Raw genomic sequence first — 22,148 nt, 5'->3', positions numbered from 1 at the left:
CTTGATGGAGCAATATATGATCTTCTGATGGGTGTGCATAGAAGCAAAAATAGAAGGGAGAGAGAGAGTGAGAGGGTTGATGAGCTCCCGGACCCCCCTCCTGTAAGAACAAAAGGCCATGAACACATTGGGAGGAGCCCTCAGACCCCCCTTCTGTAAGGGTAAAAACTCTAAATCAGACTCCATAACTCTTCAAGTTGAATGATGCTACCCACACTGGGAGGAGCTCTCAGACCCCCCTTTCTGTAAGGGTAAAAACTCTAAATCAGACTCCACAACTCTTCAAGTTGAGTGATGCTACCCACGCTGGGAGGAGCCCCCAGACCCCTCTCTTGTAAGGGTAAAAACTCTGAATTAGGATCTACAACTCATTTAGTTGAATGATGCTACCCACGTTGGGATGAGCCCCCAAACCCTCCTCCTGTAAGGGTAAAAACTTTGAATCAGGCTCCACAACAGTCAATATGCAGGTCAGTCGATGCTTGATGGAGCAATGTATGATCTTCTAATGGATGTGCACAGAAGCAGAAATAGAAGGGAGAGAGAGAGAGGGGGTTGATGTTCATGGCCTCCTCCAGAGGAGATTTCTTTCTCGGGTAACCCTATTGTGCAGAGATTGAGTTTTAAATAATCATCTTCGGGGCACTTAAGTCTTTACAACCACTCCTTTTCAAGAATCATCATTTTTTTTTGCACCAATGGAGGAGAGGGTACTTAAGTCTTTGCAATCGCATCAAACTCCAACGCTAATTAATGCTGACAAACATGGGGATGCGAGACGCACATGCTTACATACGTGGTGCTCTTTGGGACCCCCGAACATGAGATGTAGCTAACTGCCCTGTTCGTGGGGGGGGGGGGGGGGGGACATATAACATGCTTTGGATATATATAGAGAGAGCATCAAGAAGGAGATTGCAAGCCAGTGTGTTCACCTTCATCCTTCTCTTTCTTCTTTCTTCATGAATCTGCAAACAAGGTACGGGTTCTTCTTTGATTCCAATTGACAAGGGGCTAAGCATAGGTCCAACCGCATGGGGTTAAGAAAGCTAATACTACAATCAAACCTATCTTAATAGGGTTTTCGACTTCAGTAAGATACAAAAAATTGCAGCCTGTATTGGGATTGGGTTTCACGACAGTTTCCTGAACCCATTATAATTGTGATCCAAATGATTTTTTTCCAGCACACACACACACACACACACACACACACACACACACACATATATATATATATATATATATATGTGTGTGTGCTTTTAGTTTTATGCTATTGTTTTTTTTTTCTGTAAGTTGCCGAATAGATTTGCTTTTGATTAATTTGTTTAATTCCATTCTGAATGGGCAATCCTTATAGGTCACGCCAAGCCCAGGAACAAATATGTAATATTTTGCTTTGTGTATATTTGATTTATGTTGGGTCCGTAAGTTAAGCCTAAAGAATTTGTTCAAATATCAAATTCATGTGGGATTTATGGATTGAGACTCATTAGAAAGCAACCCTTTGGTTTATCGCATGTTCTGGCCTCTCGTTGGCTCAGATTAACGTGTTCTGGACTTTTTTGTATATACAACTTATCATGTGTTTAGGAAACTATGTTTAACATATGTTTATTTTGAGAAATAATTAGATACACAGGTTGACTACGTTCATATTTAGTTCTCTTGAACTATGCCTTCTTTACTTTGATTTAAATTAATCTTGGTCACGAATGAACATTAAGCAGGCTTCTACCATGCTTTGATGTTGTACAACACTTTGATTTTGTGTTCTATCATGCCCTATGCATGAGGGCTAGGTGTATTGTAAGAATCAGGCATGTTGTCAGTGCTTTGGATTAACTGACAACTTAAATAAAAATTAAACTTCTCTTGTTTTGATAAATCTGATTATTAATTGAAACCTTTGTTAAGTGTGGTCTTAAATAAGGACTTTTCTAAATTAAGACTAGGTTTTTGTTAATTCAGAAGTTTGATTTTTTTTAACTAAATAAGGTTTGACTCCTATATGGCTAATCAAATCATATTTTTTCTACCCAATTAGACAAATCTGGTTTGTGTTTCATCATGCTAATTCTGAAAAGGTTGATGTAATCCTGGAGTTGCATGGATCGGACTGCATATTCATTCACAAGTCAAATTCTTTAATGTGTATTGAAATCGGGGATTCTTAAAGAAATAAAAATCTGAACTTTCATGAAGAGATCATTTTTTTTTTTGCTTGAACTTAAGCAATTAAGCTACAAATTTTATGCTAAAAAACTGGTTTGGAAATTGATTTGAAGCATGGTTTTTTATTAAGATGACTAAAAAATCTCATTTCCATTGGAAATGGTGAAAACTGATATGTTTTGAACATTTAGTCAACTCTAAAGTTAATAGATGCTGAATATAGGTTAAAATTTTTTGGATTTTGTAGCTTATATAAAAAAACTGATTTGTTTGTTTCAATATGCATTCATTCGTGTACTATGAAGCACACAAATTCGAATATTCATGTGTTGTTCACCGAAATATGCAATGCCATTTAAATTTCATTAAATTGCATAGTGGTTATGTGTGAACCACTTATGGGTCTTTGGAGGCTAGGTGCAATTGTTGCGCTTGAAATGAAAAAATTTAAATGCATTGCAAAACTATTAATCCTTTCGCCTGTTACTTGTTGCTTATTGTTTGTTGCTCCACAAAGACTGCAACGCTCTTGAATTAATTATACCATTGAGATTGATAGGGCAAATACCCAAAAGTATTAATCAATGTTGATTTGAATAATTGTTCTTATATAATGAATCGTTAATTGATTATGAATGATAAAAAAGACTACCAGTAATAATTTATTTTTTCTTAGTAGTCCTTTGAAAGGGTGAAAACCTTATATGAAGGTCATGGTAGACCGTGAGGATACTAAATGTTGTGTACATTGTTTTCTTAAAGAACCTGATGAGTGTTTCGTGTTTCCAACCTTGGTTATATAGAACTCTCGTCACTTTGCCTGAAGGTGATGTTGTTTAGACTCGATTGTAGTTATTGGTATATTGAGAAAGTAACATCAATGGATGTTAAGTTCTTTGTCATTCATGCATTAGGTGTTGATTCTTGACATCGATCGAGGGACATGTGTAGACTCAATTAAAAACATACAAAGTATGTATTAAGATACCACTGAGAACTACCTTGAACTTCAAAAAATGTACCTGTTTTGAGTATCCACGGTTTGGTATAAGTGATAACTTAAACGTATTGCATTTAAGTAGGGACATGCATTCAAAAGCAATATTGATAATTAAGGTTAAAGGTTATTCATGCATGTTGCATTGATTCATGCATCCTTAAATGATTAATTTAGCATGAAATTGTTGGTTACTTGAATTGAGTTGCTTATATTACAATCGTGCTTTGAACATGTGATGTTTGTTGAGTCTTCTTAAACTTGTGTTCGATTTGATTTATACTAATTCCTTTACTATTGTATTTTGGGAGGGACCCGTACAAGAACTTCAGTTATTACCTCATTTTTAAAAACTTTTTCCACGTACTGAGACACAATGATGGAGGGACTGGCGTATTACAGGGAGGGAGGGTTATGATTTGATGGCCCAGATTATGAGAGAGTTGGGAGTTTATTATTTTAGAGAACTTATTGAACCCTAAATGAGGATTTTGTAATTAAATTAAATTTAAATTCATGGTTTGATTTATTCTATGTACAAGATGTATATGTGGTTGTGTATATTAAATCTGTAATATGTTCGGGGTCCTTATGATATATTTTTATGTTATTTTTAAATCGTTTATTCATTTAAAAAAATATTTTTATAAATTTTTTGAAGGTCAGTTTAGGGCTATTACAATATAATTGCGAGATCCTTGGCTCACCACTATAATGGTAATATCCCTATCTTGTCGTTATAGTCTATAAAGGCGAGTAAATTCTCCCTATCGTAGCCTATAACGGTAAGACATGGATCTTGCCAAACTTAAAAAATAAAATAAAATAATGGATGTCACCATCTTTGTTCTTAGCCTTGTCTCGAGGGAAATGAAAATACCACTCGAGATAAGATAATACAAAAAAATAATGAAATTCCTTTCCTTATGAGAAAAGGTAACGAACGGTTGAGGTGGATGTTTATGAGATAATACAAAACATGATTACAATCGCTTTTGTTAGAACAATTTTAGTGAATGTTTTGGGAGGAGTTACCAATAAAAAGAAAATTATTTGCCCAAGAGATCAAAATCAAAAAAATTTGTTGGGTTATGGTTGCCTATAATAAACATGAATTACTTGGCCAGTATATTGCAAACAATTACAACCTGCAAGAGAGGCCATCAAGAGAGAGAGAGGAATGAACCTTATCAATAAAAGATGCTGGATAACAACAATGTGTGTGCTCAAAAGACATTCCATGATAACCCTAGCCTTCAAAATATTGCAAACGAGCATTAAATCATTAGTGCAAATGATTAGTAGCAATAATATTTAACAAATTAATGTAATAAACTTTCTTGCTGCAAAAATGACGCTCCTATTGCATGCACTTTTCCTTAATAAAATAATATGCTCCAGACAGCTGCATTAAGCAATGTTTTTCCAGCTGCAAGATTACTATTTTCCATCTAAAATATTAGAAGTTACAACTACCAATGCATGATGCTTCATATAATGAGATGAAGTAAAATAACAAACATCTAAACTGAAGTTATTTTTCTAAAACTTTCATAAGCAGCCATTTAAAGTGAACATGCGATATAGTACTCAAAATGTCAATTCCCAATCTAGATGGAAAACCATTTAGTAAAAATTTATCTTACCCTTGAATAAATCAATAATAAAGTAAATTCTTCTAAAAATTTGGGTTAAATTTTAGGGCATTACAGTTATGGTATCAGAGCTTGGAACAATAAATCAAAGATCACGGTCGTGCCATACCCTGCAAGCGCACTGTGAGTATATTTCATTTTATGGTGTATGTTACTTATATATTTTCAGTATATATATGTGCATACATATACTTGAAATAATTGTAAGGATACTACAATTCATCGATTGTAAATATATGTATAAATGATATACCTGACACATAAATATTATTGGACGTGAAAGAATTACCACTGACCTGACCCTACTCGACTTGACTAAATATGAGGACATATTGGATATAGACGAGTTATTTGAATATTACGCCAATATTATATGTCATCAAGGTTAGATGCCAATATTTTGGTACCAACAAAACCACATAAGAACTGGAGGCCAGTATGAGAAAAAAGTACCCCAGTCTTTTAGAGTAGTCCTTATATGTGAACTTCGAGGACAAAATTCTTTTTAGGAAAAAATGATGTAATACGTGTGAATTTTATCAGGTAAATAAACTTAAAATTTAGGTCGTTAAGCTGGTACGAGGTTATTTTTATTGTTTTAAATTATTTATTCATAATCGGATATTGGATATCCTGTTTGTATCTTCAATGTTGGATCACTAATATCCGGTTCAGAACTTCAATATTCAATTCAAATCTTAGATATCAGATCACAAAGATTTTAATTGGATAACCAATAAGTGATTTTAGGCAAATAGATTGGATCTCTGATATTGGATCCTCAATATCATGGTCATAAAAGATACTGGATCTAGGATGAATTTAGTTGATCCATGAAGTTTAAATTAAATATTACTGGAAAAATTTATATTTTTGACCTATAACACCTTATGGAGATTCGTAATAGTCTATGCGACGTTCGGATCCATAATATTGCATTTGGATCTTGGATGTCAGAGATTTAAATATGACAATGACCCAATTAGAATTTTTATGTTTCGATTCATAATAGTGGTCTAGATCCATGTATGGTAATTCAGATCCACAGTACTCAGATCCACAGTACGAAGAAAATTTCGGATCCTTAGATCCGGATTTCTAAAAGGGTTTTATGAGTATAATGGATCTTGGATCCATAATAAATGAGTAAAATACACAATAATGAACTTAGACCAAAAGTAATTTAATATTGTTTTATATTAAAAAAATTTAAATATCTATACTTGAAAAGAAAATCCGGACCCATGAATGAATCCGGGACAAGTTCTCAAAGGAGGACCCAAACGGAAATGGGTTACGGGTTCGGTCGAACCAGACCCGCAACCGTGGTGCGTTAAAAGGTAAACATGAAAAAACAAACATTCAAACCCTATAAAGGTTTGCGTTTGAAATAAAATGGAAAGGAGGGTGGCTGGCTGCGGTTTCGAGCAGCCGCTGGTGAGAAACGGGGGTAACTGTCCCCAGACGCTCTCTCTTCTTCTCTCACGCACATCTCTTAAAACCCCCTCCTCACTCTCTCGTTCTTCCTCTCTCTCTCTCTCTCTCTCTTTCTCTCGCCGCCACCCGAACCTGTCGGCAACCCGAGCCGCTGTACTCTACATCCTCCCTGCAATTTTTCCCCTTTGCGAGCTCTGGTGACATCGCCGCCACCTTCGCTTCCCCTTTTTCCGGCAGCACCACCCGACAACGACACTCCTCTAGTTCCTTTCCGTTCTCGCGCCCGTCGGTGAGCTGGAGTTTGGCTGCACCCAGAATCACGGCAGAACAGGAGGGGAGATCATCAAACAAGGTAGGTTTACTGTGATTTCGCATGTACTCTCCTCTAGTTCCTTTCCGTTCTCGCACCCGTCGGTGAGCTGGAGTTTGGCTGCACCCAGAATCGCGGCAGAACAAGAGGGGAGATAATCAAACAAGGTAGGTTTACTGTGATTTCGCATGTGTACTAAGTTTTCACGCATGCTTTGGATTTGCCGTAACTCCCAACTCAAAAAAAAATGGGATTTTGGGTTGCCGTGAAACCCTAATCGAAAAGGAAAGGGGATTTCGGGTTTAAGCTACCAAAAATCCATATACGATTTTCTATTGTCCCAGTTTATCTCTGCGCACTCATACACGTTTGTTGCATAAGATCATGTTTAACTATCATCCAGGTTGGATTCATCTTAATATGTTCGAGTAACTAGGAAGGATTTTTGGGTTGCTCAATGTTGATTCCGGCTCATTTCTTTTATTCAACTATGTCATCTGTATAGGATGCTGTGTAATCAATGGGTAGTACTTGCTGTAAAAGTCTAATTAGCGTTTCTTTTAATTCGATACAGGAGGCCTTGTTCAATCAGTTATGTGAGTAACTTAATTCAAGTATATGCGTATAAGAGTGTGGCTTCATAAAATGTTAATTTTCCAGTATTGCTAATTTCTGAAAGTATTAGTTTTAGCTACAGTGTTATGTGACCTTAATAATAGGGGGATTGTGTTTGATGACTTTCGATTTTCCTTTTTAGGTTCTGAAAATCTTGCTTTATCATGGGATATCAAACATTGAACTGTTACTAATTATTCCCTGCTAAAAACCATGATTTGTATGTTTGTGAGAATATGTGTTGTGATTGGAAATAAAACAATGCTTGGTAAGTTCGGTAATTAATTTATAATCGATGATGTATGCACTTAGTCAGAACTGTGGGGCTGAGACAGAAAGACAAAATTATTTTTTTGTTTTTTGAGAAACTGTCCAACCGGTGTATATAGGTGGGTCACTCAGAAAATTGTTGACATGTGAATACCCACATCGTACGGGTATCCTGCTGCTTTGATAAGTTTTTATGCATATGAATGCCAACAACATAGTCTTATACTGCAGTTTTGATAGGTATTTTTGGCACACGTGGGTCAAGGGAGTTGCATATTTAATCCCTGTACAACTTATTTTCTGAGATACACTATGGTACCCTTCTATGCTTTACTGGATATTGTTTTTTTTCAGGTGGCCCTGGATGCCCAACCCGCTGCCGCTCATAAACTCTGATGTCATTATTTATTTAGAATAAAATAAATGTTGTTGCTTGAACACTCCTGTAATGCGCCTGAATGCTTAACCCAATGGAACAGTTGTTTTCGTTGTTACAAAAAAAATCCTCTAACAATTTGGGTTAAATTTTGGGGCGTTACAAAAGTACTTGCTCTCGTTCCCATTTTAAACCTAAGCACATTATTCACTCTTTGTATTTTCAGTAACACACTAACACTCTTTGTATTTTCAGTAACCCTTGTATTCACATCTCCCCGTCGTTCCCAAGCAACAAGAAGATGAGGAAGAAGGTGGACGAGCGGGTTCGAACCCTAATCGAAAACTGCGTGAAGAAGCGTCACCGTTCGATGTTCGTCATCGTCGGCGACAAACACCATTACCAAGTACTTCAAACCCCATACCATTCGATAAAAGTTCCTTTCTTTTGAGTTTTTTAGTATACTTTTTGTGTGTGATTTCAGCGACGTCAATCGGACGAATCTGTTCATGAATTCTTTGTATTGGTTGCGAGGGGGGGTTTAGGTTGTGAATCTCCATTACATGCTGTGTAAAGCGACGGTGAAGCCGCTGGCCTCGGTTCTGTGGTGCTACAAGAACAGCCTCCAACTCAGCAGGTGACTTTTTGTTTTTAAGTTTTCTACGTCGTAAAATTGTTAAGGAAATTGCCAAAGTCGAACTTTAGCGCCATCCACTGCACAATCCTCTCATGAACCTCTTCCTTTGTGCTGTCTTGTTGCTCTATAGCTTTATTGCTATGTCACATGGGTGCGGGTGCGGGTGCGGGGATTCGGCACTTCCAAAAAACCCGGGTGCGGGGGTGCGGCAGGGGCAAAAATGTATATATATATATATATATATATATATATATATATATATATATATATATATATAAAAGGGAAGTGTATCACTTTGATCATCTTATCACAAGAGAAGGTGGTGATGTGGTCTTCCCAGATAATAAAATCATGCCACTGATGGAGTTTCCCGCTTATACAAAGTTAGGCCATATTTTGACATTAAAAAGTTTCATAAGACATTTAGGGTAAAATGAGGGTTTTTATAATGCATCGTATCTCTCAAAGATAGTATTTCTCAAAGATGAATGTCATTCATGATATACCACTTCTAGCATGCTTGCACTGACAAATACTATTATTAGAGCAAAATGGTCTCTATACGAGCTGGAAAAGCTTCCAGTACAGTTCTGGGCTGTCAGCCCTGACAGCAGATTTTTTTTAAAGATAAACAGCAGCTGCCTGTCAGCCCTGACAGACAGCAGATTTTTTTTAAAGATAGACAGCAGCTGCCTGTCAGCCCTGACAGCAGATTTTTTTTTAAAAAAATTCAAATTCGCAAGCCCATTTCACAGGAATATTTTTTTTAAAAAAAAATCCAAAAAACAAATGGACCTAAATGATCCTGGGTGCGGTCAACGCACCCAGGATCGGGTTGACCGCACCCGGTGCGGCACCCGAACCCGCACCCGCGTCGAGTCGCGTCGACGCGGGTGCGGCACCCTGCTAGCCGAATCCCTGTGACATAGCTTTATTGTCATCTGGCTGCAATCCGACATCATACGTGCATGGAAACCAGGTCCCTCGCACTTTCACATCAGAAAATTCTAAGACCAACTTGGAAGATGAGAAATTCGTTCCCTTTCTATTCTCCCTTCATACCTACTTCCGTCTTATGGGGTGCCTCTTGTACATAGTCCCTATAGATACCTAGAGAACATGCACAACCATGATCAACAGGGAGTTATCTAAGGGGTGTGCTCAGAGATTGCTTGATTGATAATTTTCTTTGCTCCATGTTCTTATCAACAACAGCCATAAGTACCAGCTTGTGTGAAACAAAAGGCAGGGAACATTTCATGCACATTCCACAAGAGTGGGTGGAAGCACATTCTGGACATGTTTTGCAAGTACGTTACATATTGCAAGACCAAACTACTAGATTAAAATTTAGCAATAATTACGTTTTGCTGACCGCCTGAACAATTAACCAACAACGAACACATGCTTACTATCTTGCTATGTGCATCACACTTTTTGTTCACATCAACAAACTAATAAATGACAAAAACACTACATAAAGACTCGCGTTGTTATGTATAAAGTTATAAAGCAACCCGAATTAGCCTTTATTGATAGGCCATTGGTTTGAGTTAGTATTTGAAAATTAAAATTCAATACTTGTTGAGATGTTTATTTTCATAAAGGCTTAAGCTGGAGAAATTTTGTTCAAGGATCATTAACTTTAGTCACTTTATCGTGTGGCAGTCATAAGAAAAAGCGTATGAAGCAGGTTAAAAAATTGCGGCTGCGTGGCCTGCTGGATGTTGAGAAGGAGGATCCTTTCCTATTGTTTGCTGACAGTGGGAATATACGGTATTGTTATTATTCCGAGACTGAAAATATTCTTGGAGGTACCTATGGCATGTGCGTTCTACAGGTTCGATACTTCACGATGCTCTTTAAAGTTGTCCAATTCTCTCTTTTGCATTTCTTGAAAAAAGATGTCAATTCCCAGTCAGTGCATGCATGTGTGTGAGCATGCACAGTCAAAAGGGATGCTCACACACACACACACACATGTGTGTGTGAGCATAAATAGGATTTTTATAATATTGACATTTTAAAAAGTTTCAAACCATTGATTTTTAGCACATTACAAAATCCTATTTATCATCAACAATTTTTTGATCCAAGATCAGTTAACTAGGTTTTTGTCTATGGAGATCACATCTATGGTTAGATTTGCCAAAACACATCTCTAAAAACGATTTTTGAAGATGGTTTGTGCATTTCTTGTTGCAACTTTGGAATTCCAATACAGTTTTACTCCAACTTTATGGCAGCTATCAACTTGGCTTGGACTAAGTCCATTAAAACAATGAGTAGGCTGTACGTACATACTTTTTTTGCTTAATCTAGACCTGCAGATGTTTTTTATCATTGTTAGTTTACTAAATATCATGCTTTGGACTAAATCAATTTGAAACAAAAGTTGATTTTTTCATCATCTGGTTTTAATGTAGATATGAGTCCTTGAATTTTCATTGCTCTGAAATCAAATCTAAACATGAAAAGTACTTCATCTAAAGCATGTGTCAAATTCAGTAAACTATATGGAACTAGTTTGTTTAGATTAAGCGAACACCTAGGCATTTGCATTTTTAATCTGTTTAGGATGGTTTAGGAAAAAAGACTGTTTAAGAGCTATACATTACTCTCTGTCTCTGTATGAGAGAGAGAGAGAGAGAGAGAGAGAGAGAGAGAGAGAGAGAGAGAGAGAGAGAGAGAGAGAGAGAGAGAGAGAGTTAAATGTTCATTTAGTGATCATTAACAAGTTCACCTTTTTTGGTCCTGGTGGTGCCTTGTTCTGGTATGCTTTATTAGGCAGTCTTAAATGAAAAAAAACCTGCCTCTTGGTCTGAGTTGTTGCCACTGGCCCGAATTTCTTGCCTGTTGGCTAACTGAAGACTTAATCTTTGGTGTAACAAGTCTCTAAGTGCCTTTCTGGTCTTTGAGCATTCAATTTTTTTTGCATCCAGTTACTAGTTCTTGATCATTATTTAGCCACATCATAAATTTTTTCCAGGACTTTGAGGGATTGACACCGAACATCCTTGCAAGAACGATTGAAACTGTTGAAGGTGGAGGCTTGATTTTGTTGCTTCTTAGTTCGCTCTCATCCCTTACCAGTCTCTTCACAATGGTTATGGTTAGTATATCTTCTTGTCATAGTTTCATTTGCCTTTTTTCTCCCCAAGGCATTCTGCGTTTAAACCTACATCATGTTATAGTGACACACCCTTGATGTTTTGTGTTCAGGCACATTTCTCTTTGTTTTTGTTGCTTACATGGTCTAAACCTTTGGTGAAATGAACATAGTGCAACCAAATTCTGGAGGTTTCAACTGACAAATATTTGCTTAATTGTTCTGGAAAATAGTTGTCAAGTTAAGATATTTCATCGCCATAATATCTAGTGAAATGTAGAGAGTCAAAAAGGTCATTGGAGATCCATTGTCCAGTCCCATTGCTTAATTCTTCCTTGTGATGTATTTCACTTTCTGTATAGCCATAGAATTCCTGACTGTGACCCTGCGTTAGAAACTTAAAAGCAGGACTACGTGAAACATCTGCCGTCACGTGTCGACTTAAAATTTCTTTTTAATTTTTCATTATTTTTGCAATACTCCACTTTGTTGTCAACATGACAACATAAGAAGGCTAACCTGGATTTTCAAACTGTTTTTGCAGTGTACATAATTTCAACATGAACCATAACTAGCTTATCTAAAATTATTATAATTGCTTTATTCTGGTTTGGGTAGTTCCAGATTGCACACACATTCTATCCAAAAACATGGTTATGGAGACCCGGAAAACATTGCCTTCAATGTTTCATTATTAATATTTGGAGTATTTTAAAATATACCTGCACTCAGAGCTAATGCTGTTCCAAGAATGCTGTACTTGTAAGGATATCCAGGTTAATGTGCAATTTGTACATTAATCTTAGAAGTGATTGCATCATCCGTGAGCACTGAGGCACATGAGGAATGAAAATATGGTTATTCTGTTACTCCATATTGGAGCATGGTGACCCACAATTAGCTTGATGAAATCCTTTCTGCATGTAAGATAAGAAAATTTCCCTAATAAACCAAATATATGAACGCTGCAGCTCATTGGTCTGAACTTGGACACCAAATAGCACCTTTAGAGGAGGGTTGTGGTAGTGAAAGGTAGCAAGGGTGTAAGAAGAGTATCATTCTTAGCTCATAAGACTGGGCTATTAAATAGATATCATATCATATCACAAAAAAATGCTTTCTTAATAAAAATCTATAAAATAAAAATCCAAAAAAATAAAAAATCTAAAAAGCCATAGAATTCAAAAACATTAAGCATTAAGTTCAACTAAACATAGATATGTCATTAGCATAGCCATAAAGTAAAGTGTTCAATACACAAAGTTATAAACATAGATGCCATGAGATTTCATTACATAAATTTTGTGATAAAACAACAAAACTCATAAGTCATCTTGACCATCAAACATTCCGTGTTCTACATCAGAGATAACATCTTGTTGTGGGCATTGTGGCTCATCATTTGGTTGCAGTGAGTGTTCAGAACTGTGCCATTTCTTGTAATGCTTGTTCCTTTCTATTATTCATATTCCTGATTTCTTCTAAATTAGCTCGCATTTCAGCCCATGCATCATCTGGAGCCATCCGACATGGTTGCACTCTTAAATTTCAGAGGGTTGCAATGTGTGGCTACATGTGATGCAAGCCTCCTGTGAATTAATAAATGGAAAAACCTACATCGAAGAGTCAAATGCGGTATGCCCCTTCTGGCCTTTAGGAATTTCATAGTATCGTCATGGGTCATCAACAAGTAGGTGATGTTGGGCCATCGATAAATCTAATCACCATAAATACAATTAGTTAAAATAAAATATCACTACATACAAAAGCCAAAATGTCTCTTGCAAAAGTTACAATTACAAGTTTACCGAACACGGTTGATGGACCAAAGGCCATACAAGCTAGAGCTTGTACACACATATGTATATATTATCAGACTTCAACTCAATGATTTGCTCCGTTATGAGATGGTGATGGGTCATCTTCATCTTCTGAATCAGGAACCAACTTTGACAAATTTTGTCTAACAAGTGTTGCATGTGCTTGCACCTTATTTTTTATCATCTTCTTTAAGGCTAGTAAAAAGCTCAACACTAATATCATATATAATATGATAGGTACATAATCTTGTAGTGGAGTTGTTATGCCCCACAACATAGCTTTTAAATTTATATAACCACCATACATTATAAAACAAAAAAGTTGCACTTTACTATTTCTCTCAAACCCGTCATTAAGTCAATCAAATTTATAGTATTTCCATGCTGGATCATTTGGCCAGGATCCTCTACCCTCTTTCGACATCTTAGGACATGATTTTGAGAGTTAGAGGCATAAAAATAGGTGTTTTAGGACGAAAAAGAATATATTTTGGTTCAATCACACACCTAAGGCTAGATTTTGAGTTCTATAGGCACATAAAAAATGGTTAAAGGCCGCAATAAATAAATATCTTGCAAGAACATTAAAAAGGACGTTACCCCATTCCATCTTTCAATCTCGCATAAATCAAGCAAACGAGTTTTTTTACCTCGATACAAGTCTTTAAGCGAATAATGGGTGATAAATGTTTCTTTGCATGAAAAACACAAAAGCCCTCACACCTGTGCAAGAAGCGGTCTTGAAATAGCTCTCAACTCTCCTAGGGCGTGTGAGTCAAAGTAAAAAAGATCAAGTTTGGCACCTTTTTAAGTGTGCCAAACACGTATCATGGTACAATATGCCTTTGTATGTACAACACATGATACATGTATGATACACACTCATATTCAGAGTCAGACATGGGTTGTATCATATCATTTTTTATGATAGTTATGCTATGTATACGGTATGATATGATGCTTACATCATTGAACGATAGCATGAATTGATGGCAAAAAGTACATGATTTATCACAAGTCACAACACCGTAAACGGCAATCCACTTCCTCAATAAGGCAATGGTACTAGTGCCATCATTAACCTTCTCCACTCATTCTCTTCACCTTTGTCTAAGGCTGTGTTTGACACCGTAGTTACTGTTTATCCATAGATGAACTATCCAGGATGAATAGTCAGATCCATTGATGTCTGACTTTGTATCCCATGTTTTTTTGGATAGATAACACAAATTGGAAGAAGTAATTGATGGATTGCTTCTTTCATATTTAATTAGGATGTGGGGCCCACTGCCCCAAAAGCAGAAGAAATAATCTGTTTGGTTATTTCTTCTTCCTTTCAAACACCCCCTAAAGTTTTCTTTTAGGATTCCCTTTGGCCCCCCTGATGAAAACATTTTCTATGCTATGTCACATGGGTGCGGGGATGCGACACTTCCAAAAAACCCGGGTGCGGGGATGCGGCACTTCCAAAAAACCCGGGTGCAGGGGTGCGGCAAAAAAAAATATATATATATATATATATATATATATATATATATATATATATAGGACTTATAACCAATATTTTTTTTGCTGGTGTGTTTGTTTGAAGACTTGTTACCCACGTTCTGTTTGTTGTGTACTTTGGTGCAATGGGACAAAATTGATGAACCGAAAGGATTGGCAATCTGATCGACCCAGCCTGCTGCATTCTGCTGACTGTCATGATTCAATCATGTCTGACTCCTTGGTCTTCACGAAAAAAAATATAAGCGAAAGGTTTGATGTGGTTTGTTGGAGAGAGAGTCTTCACGAGGCCTACGGCTCCACCTCCACTGCCACGCAACTGCCTAGGGCTCTTCAAATTTCATTTTATATACAGTTGCACACAGATCTCCGGTCTGGACTCTGGATGACAACTAAAAGAAATTTATTGGATTTGACATGTGGAAAAGAGAGGTCTACACCAGGCTACGGCTAGAGCACCCATCTTGTCAGGAGAAAAGTGAATACTAATAGCCACCAAGGCTACCACCAACATTATCATTTATTATGGAGAGAGAAAATCCTTGACGAAGAAAGATCTGGATGGTTGAAGGATAAAGACTTCAAAAGGCTCTTGAATTTTGGTTTTAATTTTTGAGGAAGATGGATCATCATTTCCAAGTTAACAGTATGTTTTCCAATGCTGCGAATTCATTGTTTGGAGGCAGGAATAGCATGGGATGCCAACAAAGCTCGTCAGATGTTGTGGACACAAGTGCCCCCTTTATAAAACAAGAGTAGCAGCAGCAAGCAGGCCTCGACTGTTTTGTCCTTTCATTCTCTCATCACTACCTGCAGGGATCCAGCAAGGGGTGGGGAGAGGTGAAGAAACTGGAAGTCCTCGTCAGGGAATAGGCAACTCTAAAGAGACCGAAGCTATCAAGGCCAAAATCAAAATCAAAATCCAGCAAGGGGCGGGTCCTGCTGCGCGGTCAGCTGTCAACAGATTTTTTTTTTTAAAATTCCGCAGCCCATTTCACAGGGCAAAATTTTCTAAAAAAAAATCAGAAAATTGGACCAAAATGACCCTCGGTGCGGTCAACGCACCCAGGGTCGGGTTGACCGCACCCGGTGCCGCACCCGCACGTGCACCCGCATCGCGTCATGTTGATGCGGCACCTGTCTGGCCGAATCCCTGTGACATAGTTTCTATGTAATCTCATAGTGCATTAAACCATTCCCAACTTTCTAAAATACATATTTGGCAATCGATGACCTAATGTTATCTTGAAATTTCCCTAACATTTTCTAATAGGATTTTTCCAACTCAGCATATAGACATCCTACCAGTATGAAAAGTTAAATGTGACAGAGCTTCGTAATTTCTAACTGTTGGGTTGACTCTTTGGAAAGAATGAAAAAAGAAATGGAGGAGATAAGGCTAACCTCAGGTTGTATATATTAGTGGTGGAAAGGTTTCTGCAGCTTGTTGAGTCTCTAGTTTTAATTGACTCTGTTGCTTTGCGAAATTGGCAGATCTCAAGGAGAAGAATGTCAGCTATGTGATACTTAGCTCTACGTCACTTGCACAAACTAAAGAACAAGTGTTTGGCCTTGCTCAAAATAAACTGTTCTGAATCTCGTCATATATTGGGAAAATGAATATACTAAGTTAATGGTTAGGCCTGGCTTTTGCATTGTTGGTGCTAAAGGTTTATACTCATTTTTATCATTCCATATGAGCGTCTGTCAAAATTAATACTCCAGATTTAAAATTTGTACTTAATAATAGGAGCCGGTTAGCTTGTTCACAAAATAAGTATGAAATATCGAGGAAAGAACATGCTGCTCGAGGTGTTCTACCGAAATACAAGACTGAAATTGGCTTGAAAAGCTTTAATCAAGTTTGGATGCATGCAGGATAGTTTGTAGCTACATTTTGTTATCATCTAGTTTTGAGCTGCACGGTCTTATCATTTCATTCCCAAGCAAGGCTATGGCAATCTTTCTTTTTCAGGACGTACATAAGAGGTTTCGCACCGAGGCTCATCCCAATGCAGCATCACGCTTCAATGAGCGATTCCTTCTATCTCTTGCTTCATGTCAAGCATGTGTTGTTATGGATGATGAGATGAATATTTTGCCAATTTCGTCGCATATACGGTCAATAACTCATGTATCTGTGCCTGAGGTAAGCATCTAACATGTGAATTTCCATTTCTTTTCTTGCCAAGTCACTTCTCTAAAATCATGGTTCATACATTAAAAACACATACTGTTCCTGTGTGTTCCACTATAATGTTTGGCTGTATAAAATCTGTAGCTGATTTATTGGAATGGTGGTTGCAGCAAGGTTTCTTGTGTTTGTCTTGACTTCTGATGCTTGTAAGCTACATCACAATTTTAGGCCTCTTTGCTTTACCATATATATCAGCTGTAAACGACATATCTATTAGTTAATTTTGGATGTGTATGTTTGCGTTTTCCTTGCAAAATTCTTAAGATGCCTGTTATGGTGGCAGTTAATCCATGGAACTGCTATGCTAGTTTTAAATTTGTGGTGAACTTAACGTTATCAAAAGAATTTGGAAGTCAGCATCTTCCTGTATATGTGTACATGCAATTATGTATATTCAATGTGCATACATATGAGTGCATGTGTTCTTGTACAGTTATTTTATTATTTGACTGGTCTGGTGACAACATATAGCAACCGATTAACTTTTTATTATTTGACTGCTTATGGTGGCAGTTAATCCATGGAACTGCTATGCTAGTTTTAAATTTATTAAGGTTTAAATTTGTGGTGAACTTGTTAACGTTATCAAAAGAATTTGGAACTCAGCATCTTCCTGTATATGTGTATGTGCAATTATGTATATTCAATGTGCATACATATGAGTGCATGTGTTATTGTACAGTTATTTTATTATTTGACTGGTCTGGTGACAACATATAGCGACCGATTAACTTTTTATTTTTACTTTTATTATTGCAAAAATTTGTTGCCAAGTATACGTTCAAATTTGGTTGGTACTTTGGATCCATCTGTAACCATCATATCTAATAAGGATTGACAATAAGAAGCATGAAAGCGTGGTTTTCAGTTTCCTATCAAACAAGCCATGTTAAAAATAGGGTTGAATAAGATGTTGGATTGTCAGAAAGTCACAAGTTCAAAATCGATCAATGAGTGTCCTCTAGCTTCAGTATCAAAAGGGAAAAAAGGTGGTTGGATAATAGTTTCAACTTTCAACTGAGTTTTTATACATAGATAAACCTGACTGAGGTTTTACATTGTGCCAAAATCAAATGGGGCAGCTTGAACCTTCATTGGTTAAATCCTTTCTGTGATAGTTCTGATCTTCTGTAAATTGGCATCTAGAGTGACAATTTGTCATCCTTAACTTTATTTTTAATGATTTTTTTGCTTGCTCGAAAGGATAAAACAAACAGTTTCAACTGACTTTAAACTAGGTAGTAATGTAGTTTGTTACTGTTTGATAATGCCATATCTAACAGCCCCCCCCCCCCCCCCCCCCCCCCCAACACACGCACACTTTATCCAGACATTACCTTTCACTGCAGAGAGGCATCATGTTATCATGCATCCCACAGACAGAAGATACTTTTGGAGGTAGTGGCGGCAGTACTTTAAAAAACCAACTCTGTAAATCTGAGAATCCCAGGCACAACTAGATATTGTGGCTTGTGCTGGATCTAAATGACCTAATTCAGATTTATCCTGGATAATTCATTTAAGAACAGGGCTGGTTGATTGCTTATCTATTGTATAAATGATTGTACTGTTGTGACACATGACTTCTGATTATATGGCTGAATGAATTTACTTATTTTCAAAAAACATAAATATATAAAAAAATATATATTATAAGATCTAAGTTTAAACCCCTCTGAACGAACATCAGGAGTGTTTAACTTGCCAAAATGAGCCTAAGGAGGTGGCATTTTGAGGGTCTGATTGTCTTTTTTGGATGGGCAAACTGCATGTGAAACAACACACAACATTCATATTTGAAAATAATGTGGTAATTTGTGAAAAAATGCGTAAACTGAGTCTTGACCCTTAAAAGTAATAATCAAAATTTAAGGATGGAACCACCTTATAGTTCGGTAATTTAGGCTAGTTTAACTTTAATAATCTTAATGTTTAACTAACTAAAAGGTTTTAAAATTCCTTCCCAAAACTAAAAGGGTTTAACTAGCTAAACTTTTACTAACGGGGTTTCAGAGGCTACAGTTTTCTTTTGGCAACCTATTGCTCATGTTACAGGGCTCTGAGGGGTTGCTAGAGTCGGAGTTAGACTTGAAGAATCTGAAAGAACAACTTCATGGTGACTTTCCTGTTGGACCCTTGATTGGAAAATGCCGTACTCTGGATCAGGTACGCTTCATAACTGTAGCATTTTTGTTTCAGCTTCATAACTGTAGCATTTTTGTTTCAGTGTGATAATATCATATATGACTGTTGCAAAGAGGTAAATGCCATTTATTAGTTTCCCTTGGTAATATGTTACAGTATGTGTTGGACAGGGTAAAGCTGTCATCAGTTTCCTTAATGCACTTTTAGAGAAGTCCTTACGGATGACTATTGCTTTAACTGCTGCTCGTGGTCGTGGCAAATCTGCTGCTCTTGGTCTTGCGATTGCAGGAGCTATTGCTGCTGGGTTCTCTTCTTACTGGAAATTTATGGTGTATTCTTTTTATATTATTTTTCTGTTCATTGAACATGTGTTTTTTTTCCAGATACTCAAATATATTTGTTACTGCACCTAGTCCAGAGAACTTGAAGACATTGTTTGACTTTATTTTTAAAGGATTTGACGCATTGGAGTACAAGGTGTGTGACTTTAACATGTGGTATATTCTGAGATATTCTATATGGTTCTGTACTTTTTTAAACTTTTTATATTGGAACAGATATTCTATTCATTATGCATTTGTGTGCCATCTTTAGAGCTGCGATTTTTGTTTTCATATTTTCTCTTTCAGTTCACTGGCTTTACAAACTATTGATATGTAGTACATTCCGATGTACATGCATGGATTAATGTTAACTAATTAAAGAAAGCATGCTTGCCATACTAGATTACCATGACTTGTTTTCATTTTGTCCTGTTTTTGGGAACCAGTCAACTGAAATCATTAGTACAAAGGTCTCCATTGCAGGCAACGTCTCCGACACCTAGTGGACTGGTCTCCCCTATCCCATGGGAGACAGACATATGTCAGTGTATTTTTCATTGATGTACTGAAGTTTCTAATGAATTCTTCTTAAAACTGCCCTTTAGTGGATGTCTGATATTTTGAAAATATCACTAATTGTTTCAAAATTTTATAAGACAAAAAGTTAAATCACTACCAGAGAAAGAAAAATCACTTAGGGCCTATTTGGTTGCAAATCCAGATATTAAATAGTCGAATTATAAAATTTTGAGTGTTTAACAACAACAACAACAACTACGCCTTCATCCCAAAATAATTGGGGTCGGCGATATGAACCAAAAAAGAAAATCATTATGGGTCTTCCACATGAATCCTTTTCCTCCAATCATTTCTATCCAATGCCATGTCCTTGGTGAGGTTCAAAGCATTCATATCCTTTCCTATCACCTCCATCCATGTCTTTCTAGGCCTACCCCGACCTCTTTTAACTAATATATTTTCCCATTTCTCCATCCTTCTAACTGGAGCATCATTAGGCCTTCGCCGAATATGTCCAAACCACCGTAAACGATTCTCTCTCATCTTATTTTCAATGGGTGCAACGCCTACCTTCTTACGTATCTCCTCGTTCCGAATCTTATCTTTTATTGTATTTCCACGCATCCATCTCAGCATACGCATCTCAGCTACACTCATTTTTTGAATATGATGTCTCTTGGCAGCCCAACATTTCGTACCATATAGTAAAGCGGGCCTAATAGTCGTCCTATAAAACTTTCCCTTCAACCGCAATGGCATTCTACGATCGCACAACACTCCAGTTGCACTTTTCCATTTCATCCACCCAACCTTTATCCTATGATTTACATCTTCATCAATTTCTCCATACTTTTGAATGATAGATCCCAAATATTTGAAACAATCAACCACCGGTATTTCTTGCTCACCAAGCTTCACTACACTCTCATCATTACTTCGTTGCTTACTAAACCGACATTCCATGTATTCTGTCTTACTCTTACTCAACTTAAAACCTCTTGCTTCCAATGTTTGTCTCCATAATTCTAACTTAGCATTAACCCCAGCTCTAGACTCATCAATCAAAACAATATCATCAGCAAACAACATACACCACAACACATTTTCTTGAATTGATCTCGTAAGCTCATCCATCACTATAACAAATAGGAAAGGGCTTGAAGCAGATCCTTGATGTAACCCAACCGTTATAGGAAAATTGGTGGTCACCCCTCCAGAAGTGCGGACATTGGTTACTACTCCTTCATACATATCTTTAATTATTTTAATGTACTTGAGAGAAACACCTTTCTTCATCATTGTCCACCAGAGAACGTCCCTAGGTACTCTATCGTATGCCTTCTCTAAATCAATAAAAACCATATGCAAATCTTTATTCCTCTCTCTATTTCTCTCGATAAGTTGTCTAAGAAGATGTATAGCTTCCATAGTTGATCTTCCAGGCATAAAACCAAATTGATTCTCCGATATCATGACAACCTTCCTCAACCTAGACTCAATCACCCTCTCCCAAAGTTTCATAGTATGACTCATGAGTTTTATACCACGATAGTTTGTGCAATCTTGTATATCACCCTTATTTTTATATAGAGGCACCAAAGTACTCTTCCTCCACTCATTAGGCATCTTATTTGTCCGCCAAATCTTGTTAAAAAGATTTGTCAACCATTCTAAACCTTTCTCTCCGAAGCATTTCCAAGCCTTGATAGGAATACCATCTGGGCCAACTGCCCTTCTTGATTTCATTTTCTTCAAAGCCTCTGCAATTTCTTTCTTTTGAATCTTGCGCATGAAGTCACGATTCATCTCATGAAAAAGAATAAAGAAGTCTCCAAGATCCTGAGCATGACTTTCATTAAATAGCTTATCAAAATAATTTTTCCATGTTTAAGAACCTCAAAATTTAAAGTTCAGGAAAAGTGGTAGTGTTGGGCTCCACTTTGATTTCTAAAAAAGAATCCCATAGTTAGTTCTATGCAAAATTTGGCAGCTCCTCTCTTTGTGTGTAACATAAATTTTTAAAAGTGATCAACTATACTTTCCATGCATGTGGACCT

The 22,148-nt window shown here is 36.9% G+C and overlaps 1 protein-coding gene across 2 annotated transcripts in view; it reads left to right on the top strand.

Moving 5' to 3' along the window:
- Positions 1-6,221: 6,221 nt before the first annotated feature.
- Positions 6,222-22,148, top strand: part of LOC149829782 (RNA cytidine acetyltransferase 2-like) — a 36,777-nt gene continuing 20,850 nt past the window's right edge. Inside the window, exons 1-10 of one of the 2 annotated variants that reach the window (XM_090016088.1) lie at positions 6,547-6,616; positions 6,705-6,741; positions 8,091-8,241; positions 8,381-8,472; positions 10,141-10,312; positions 11,462-11,584; positions 16,883-17,056; positions 19,118-19,270; positions 19,420-19,553; positions 19,633-19,726. In XM_090016088.1, coding sequence (XP_089872214.1) covers positions 8,137-8,241; positions 8,381-8,472; positions 10,141-10,312; positions 11,462-11,584; positions 16,883-17,056; positions 19,118-19,270; positions 19,420-19,553; positions 19,633-19,726 — 1,047 coding nt within the window. In that variant the 5' untranslated portion in view covers positions 6,547-6,616; positions 6,705-6,741; positions 8,091-8,136. Of the gene's footprint in view, positions 6,617-6,704; positions 6,742-8,090; positions 8,242-8,380; positions 8,473-10,140; positions 10,313-11,461; positions 11,585-16,882; positions 17,057-19,117; positions 19,271-19,419; positions 19,554-19,632; positions 19,727-22,148 lie in introns of both variants that reach the window. The other variant, XM_090016089.1, reaches the window with a different exon arrangement.

The sequence above is a fragment of the Nuphar pumila genome, chromosome 8, assembly GCF_984573655.1.
Source record: "Nuphar pumila chromosome 8, dmNupPumi1.hap1.1, whole genome shotgun sequence".
Taxonomy (NCBI): domain Eukaryota; kingdom Viridiplantae; phylum Streptophyta; class Magnoliopsida; order Nymphaeales; family Nymphaeaceae; genus Nuphar; species Nuphar pumila.
This window is presented reverse-complemented; position numbering and strand designations above follow the sequence as displayed.